This window comes from Thalassophryne amazonica, chromosome 14 (assembly GCF_902500255.1).
Source record: "Thalassophryne amazonica chromosome 14, fThaAma1.1, whole genome shotgun sequence".
Lineage (NCBI taxonomy): Eukaryota > Metazoa > Chordata > Actinopteri > Batrachoidiformes > Batrachoididae > Thalassophryne > Thalassophryne amazonica.
This window is the reverse complement of record NC_047116.1, coordinates 2,498,241-2,504,240: the sequence shown is the minus strand read 5'-3', so window position 1 is coordinate 2,504,240 and position 6,000 is coordinate 2,498,241. Positions and strand designations below refer to the sequence as shown.

Sequence of the window (6,000 nt, the reverse complement as noted above, 5' to 3'; positions counted from 1 at the left end):
GTACGGCATTGGAGTTCCCCAAGACTCGCCCAAGTCCTACCTGGCTGTTGATCCCATCAGTGAGTGCCAATTAATCCTTTAAATGCGTCCGACTTAAAAGCAACTTTCATCAAAACTAGATACAATTGGAATAAAGCAGGTACACAGTATTACTCTGTGAGCTCTGATTCTAGGCCTGGCACAATATATTACCTCAGAAAATATCATGACAAATGATAATATCATGATTTTATCATCAGCTATTTGAAGACCATTTTATGCTGTTGATATAATATTGCATAAAAATGTAAATACATCTGTACAAAGACCAATGAATTTTTGATTCTCAAGAACTTTAAAAAAAAAAAAAAAATCCTAAATTAGTGATCTGTCCTTCTAGGGGGTGGTGGCCAAGTTGTTAGTGCACTTGGTTTCAGTGTGAAAGGTTCCCTGTTCAAACTCCACCCCTGCCACATTTCTCCATGTAATCTGGAGTAGAGTCAGGAAGGACATCCGGATTAAAACCTGTGCCAATTCAACATGCAGATCCACCTCAGATTTGCTGTGGCGACCCTGAGTGCAAACAAGGGAGCAGCCAAAGGGACTTACTATTAGTGATTTATATTCTAAGAGTGGTGTGGGCCAATGGCCCCTCAGTGCATGAAGTAATGATCCGTTTTCTATATTAGGGTTAGGATTAGGATTAGGATTGATATCAATGGGCCTATGCAAAGTGGAGAAAACACGAGGGAAGCACTTCATAAGAGGAAAGCAATGACAGATTGTTGGATAAGTGTTCCCCTCTGCTGTGCATCAATGATGTTTAGCACACACGAGCACAATGAGTACCAGTTATGTGCACCCATGTGTGTGTGTGTGTGTATATATATATATATATATACATATATATATATATATATATATATACATACATATATATATATATATATATATATATGTATATATATATATATATAGATATATATATATATATATATATATATATATATATATATATATATATATATATATATATATATATATATATATATATATATATATATATATGTATATATATATATATATATATATATATATACATATATATATATATATATATATATATATATATATATATACTCAACAAAAATATAAACGCAACACTTTTGGTTTTGCTCCCATTTTGTATGAGATGAACTCAAAGATCTAAAACTTTTTCCACATACACAATATCACCATTTCCCTCAAATATTGTTCACAAACCAGTCTAAATCTGTGATAGTGAGCACTTCTCCTTTGGTGAGATAATCCATCCCACCTCACAGGTGTGCCATATCAAGATGCTGATTAGACACCATGATTAGTGCACAGGTGTGCCTTAGACTGCCCACAATAAAAGGCCACTCTGAAAGGTGCAGTTTTGTTTTATTGGGGGGGGATACCAGTCAGTATCTGGTGTGACCACCATTTGCCTCATGCAGTGCAACACATCTCCTTCGCATCATCCGTGAAGAGAACACCTCTCCAACGTGCCAAACGCCAGCGAATGTGAGCATTTGCCCACTCAAGTCGGTTACGACGGCGAACTGGAGTCAGGTCGAGACCCCGATGAGGACGACGAGCATGCAGATGAGCTTCCCTGAGACGGTTTCTGACAGTTTGTGCAGAAATTCTTTGGTTATGCAAACCGATTGTTTCAGCAGCTGTCCGAGTGGCTGGTCTCAGACGATCTTGGAGGTGAACATGCTGGATGTGGAGGTCCTGGGCTGGTGTGGTTACACGTGGTCTGCGGTTGTGAGGCTGGTTGGATGTACTGCCAAATTCTCTGAAACGCCTTTGGAGACGGCTTATGGTAGAGAAATGAACATTCAATACACGAGCAACAGCTCTGGTTGACATTCCTGCTGTCAGCATGCCAATTGCACGCTCCCTCAAATCTTGCGACATCTGTGGCATTGTGCTGTGTGATAAAACTGCACCTTTCAGAGTGGCCTTTTATTGTGGGCAGTCTAAGGCACACCTGTGCACTAATCATGGTGTCTAATCAGCATCTTGATATGGCACACCTGTGAGGTGGGATGGATTATCTCAGCAAAGGAGAAGTGCTCACTATCACAGATTTAGACTGGTTTGTGAACAATATTTGAGGGAAATGGTGATATTGTGTATGTGGAAAAAGTTTTAGATCTTTGAGTTCATCTCATACAAAATGGGAGCAAAACCAAAAGTGTTGCGTTTATATATATATATATATATATATATATATATATATATATATATATATATATATATATATATATAGACAGATAGATAGATAGTGAGGCAAATAAGTATTTGATCCACTGTCGATTTTTCAAGTTTTCCCACCTACAAAGAATGTTGAGGTCTGCAAGTTTTATTGTAGGTTCACTTCAACTGTGAACCTAAAAAAAAAAAAAAAATCAGAAAATCACAGTTTGATTTTTAAATATTTAATTTGCATTTTATTTCTGACCCCCTACCAACCAGCAAGAATTCTGTCTCTCACAGACCTGTTAATTTTTCTTTAAGAAGCCCTCTTATTCTGCACTCTTTACCTGTATTAATTGCACCTGTTTGAACTTGTTACCTGTATAAAAGACACCTGTTCACACACTCAATCAATCACACTCCAACCTGTCCACCATGGCCAAGACCAAAGAGCTGTCTAAGGACACCAGGGACAAAACTGTAGACCTGCACAAGGCTGGGATGGACTACAGGACAACAGGCAAGCAGCTTGGTGGTTGAGTGCAGCTCAGAGGCTGCTCCATGTTTTAAATCAAGTCTCTTGGAAGGTATACAAACCTTACCTGACCTCGTGACTCCCAGCTTATTGTTGAGGAACATTTTTACACGCCTACAAGGAATGATCCTGTCGCTGCAAAAGTTGGGATATGAACTACATCAGTAAGTTCATCAAGATCATCGTCACAGGCATGTCCCAGTCAGTGTAGTCATAGCAGTGCTGCAGGCAAAGCACAGCCTCCTCCACCCCGTCCTGTCATATGTCCGTTATATGGACCTTTTCCTTTTTATCACACTTCTGTATGTAGGCAGGAGATGCACACAGTTGTGATCCCCGAACCCGGGGGGGTATAATGGGAGAGATTTATAGGCCTCGTTCATGGACCCATAACAAAGATCAATAATTTTATCCCATCTGGTTGGACAGGTTAGGGTGGACATAGTTGAAATCACCCAGTAAGAAGGGACTATGGGGCTGACCCCTCCTCCTGCAGACTATGGGGCTGACCCCTCCTCCTGCAGACTATGGGGTGACCCCTCCTCCTGCAGACTATGAGGCTGACCCCGCCTCCTGCAGACTATGGGGCTGACCCCGCCTCCTGCAGACTATGGGGCTGACTCCTCCTCCTGCAGACTATGCGGCTGACCCCGCCTCCTGCAGATTATTGGGCTGACCCCTCCTCCTGCAAACTATGGGGCTGACCCCGCCTCCTGCAGACTATGGGGCTGACCCCTCCTCCTGCAGACTATGGGGCTGACCCCGCCACCTGCAGACTATGGGGCTGACCCCGCCTCCTGCAGACTATGGGGCTGACCCCGCCTCCTGCAGACTATGGGGCTGACCCCGCCACCTGCAGACTATGGGGCTGACCCCTCCTCTTGCAGACTATGGGGCTGACCCCTCCTCTTGCAGACTATGGGGCTGACCCCTTCTCTTGCAGACTATGGGGCTGACCCCTCCTCCTGCAGACTATGGGGCTGACCCCTCCTCTTGCAGACTATGGGGCTGACCCCCCCTCCTGCAGACTATGGGGCTGACCCCGCCTCCTGCAGATTATTGGGCTGACCCCTCCTCCTGCAAACTATGGGGCTGACCCCTCCTCCTGCAGACTATGGGGCTGACCCCTCCTCCTGCAGACTATGGGGCTGACCCCTCCTCCTGCAGACTATGGGGCTGACCCCGCCTCCTGCAGACTATGGGGCTGACCCCTCCTCCTGCAGACTATGGGGCTGACCCCTCCTCCTGCCAACTATGGGGCTGACCCCGCCACCTGCATACTATGTGGCTGACCCCGCCACCTGCAGACTATGGGGCTGACCCCTCCTCCTGCAGACTATGGGGCTGACCCCTCCTCCTGCAGACTATGGGGCTGACCCCTCCACCTGCATACTATGGGGCTGACCCCGCCACCTGCAGACTATGGGGCTGACCCCTCCTCCTGCAGACTATGGGGCTGACCCCTCCTCTTGCAGACTATGGGGCTGACCCCTCCTCCTGCAGACTATGGGGCTGACCCCTCCTCTTGCAGACTATGGGGCTGACCCCGCCTCCTGCAGACTATGGGGCTGACCCCGCCACCTGCAGACTATGGGGCTGACCCCGCCACCTGCAGACTATGGGGCTGAGCCCTCCTCCTGCAGACTATGGGGCTGACCCCTCCTCCTGCAGACTATGGGGCTGACCCCTCCTCCTGCAGCCTGTGGGGCTGACCCCGCCTCCTGCAGACTGTGGGGCTGACCCCGCCTCCTGCAGACTATGGGGCTGACCCCTCCACCTGCAGACTCTGGGGCTGACCCCTCCTCCTGCAGACTCTGGGGCTGACCCCGCCTCCTGCAGACTATGGGACTGACCCAGCCTCCTGCAGACTATGGGGCTGACCCCTCCTCCTGCAGACTATGGGACTGACCCCGCCTCCTGCAGACTATGGGGCTGACCCCGCCTCCTGCAGACTATGGGGCTGACCCCCCCTCCTGCAGACTGTGGGACTGACCCCCGCCTCCTGCAGACTGTGGTACTGACCCCGCCTCCTGCAGACTATGGGGCTGACCCCGCCTCCTGCAGACTATGGGGCTGACCCCTCCTCCTGCAGACTATGGGCTGACCCCTCCTCCTGCAGACTATGGGGCTGACCCCGCCTCCTGCAGACTATGGGGCTGACCCCGCCTCCTGCAGACTATGGGGCTGACCCCCCCTCCTGCAGACTGTGGGACTGACCCCCGCCTCCTGCAGACTGTGGGACTGACCCCGCCTCCTTCAGACTATGGGGCTGACCCCGCCTCCTGCAGACTATGGGGCTGACCCCTCCTCCTGCAGACTATGGGCTGACCCCTCCTCCTGCAGACTATGGGACTGACCCCGCCTCCTGCAGACTATGGGGCTGACCCCGCCACCTGCAGACTATGGGGCTGACCCCGCCACCTGCAGACTGTGGGGCTGACCGCGCCACCTGCAGACTATGGGGCTGACCCCGCCTCCTGCAGACTGTGGGGCTGACCGCGCCACCTGCAGACTATGGGGCTGACCCCGCCACCTGCAGACTATGGGGCTGACCCCTCCTCCTGCAGACTATGGGGTCAGAAACGGTGCAACTCACTGAAAAATTGCTGATCTATGAAAACAAACATAATTTGAAAGTGTGATACAAAAAGGACAGGAAAATTATCATATTCACAATATACAAAGCTATCTTAGAGAGCCTAAATAGATATGGAATCACTGCCTGGTTTGGTGACCTTACAGTTCAACTTAAAAAATAGGTTGTCTAACATGCACAAAACAGCAATGAAAATAATTGGTATGAAAAAATATGAGTCCATTGAGAAGCTGTTTAACCAGTCAGTTATGACGCAGGCAACAAAAATCTGCTCAGACTCCACTCACCCACTGTCCTCAGAGTATGAACTTCTCCCTTCAGGAAGAAGATTTCGTATACCAAAGTGTAAAACAAATCGTCTCAAATGATCATTTGTTCCAGTTTCTATCAAACTGCTAAATAATGCAAGTAACTAGTGCAATAGAACAATGTGCAATAAACTTCAGCACTTTAGCATCTGGCACTTTTCTCAGCACTTTAAATAGTTGAATGTCTCTGTGTTGTCATTGTAATGTATTTCCTGATTTTAGTCTAGATTTTAATTCTTGTGTTTTATGTGATTTGTGTCGTTTTGTAAATTGTTCTCTGCCCTGTGAAGCAATAATGTAGTGCAACGCCTAAGACAAATTTCCCTAATGGGACAATAAAGTTGACCTTGACC

General features: G+C 47.9%; 1 protein-coding gene across 1 annotated transcript in view; it reads left to right on the top strand.

Moving 5' to 3' along the window:
• ttn.2 (titin, tandem duplicate 2) overlaps positions 1-6,000 on the top strand; it is a 472,252-nt gene that overhangs the window by 361,740 nt on the left and 104,512 nt on the right. Inside the window, 1 exon segment of the mRNA XM_034187115.1 lies at positions 1-59. This exon segment is cut by the window's left edge and continues 241 nt beyond it. Coding sequence (XP_034043006.1) covers positions 1-59 — 59 coding nt within the window.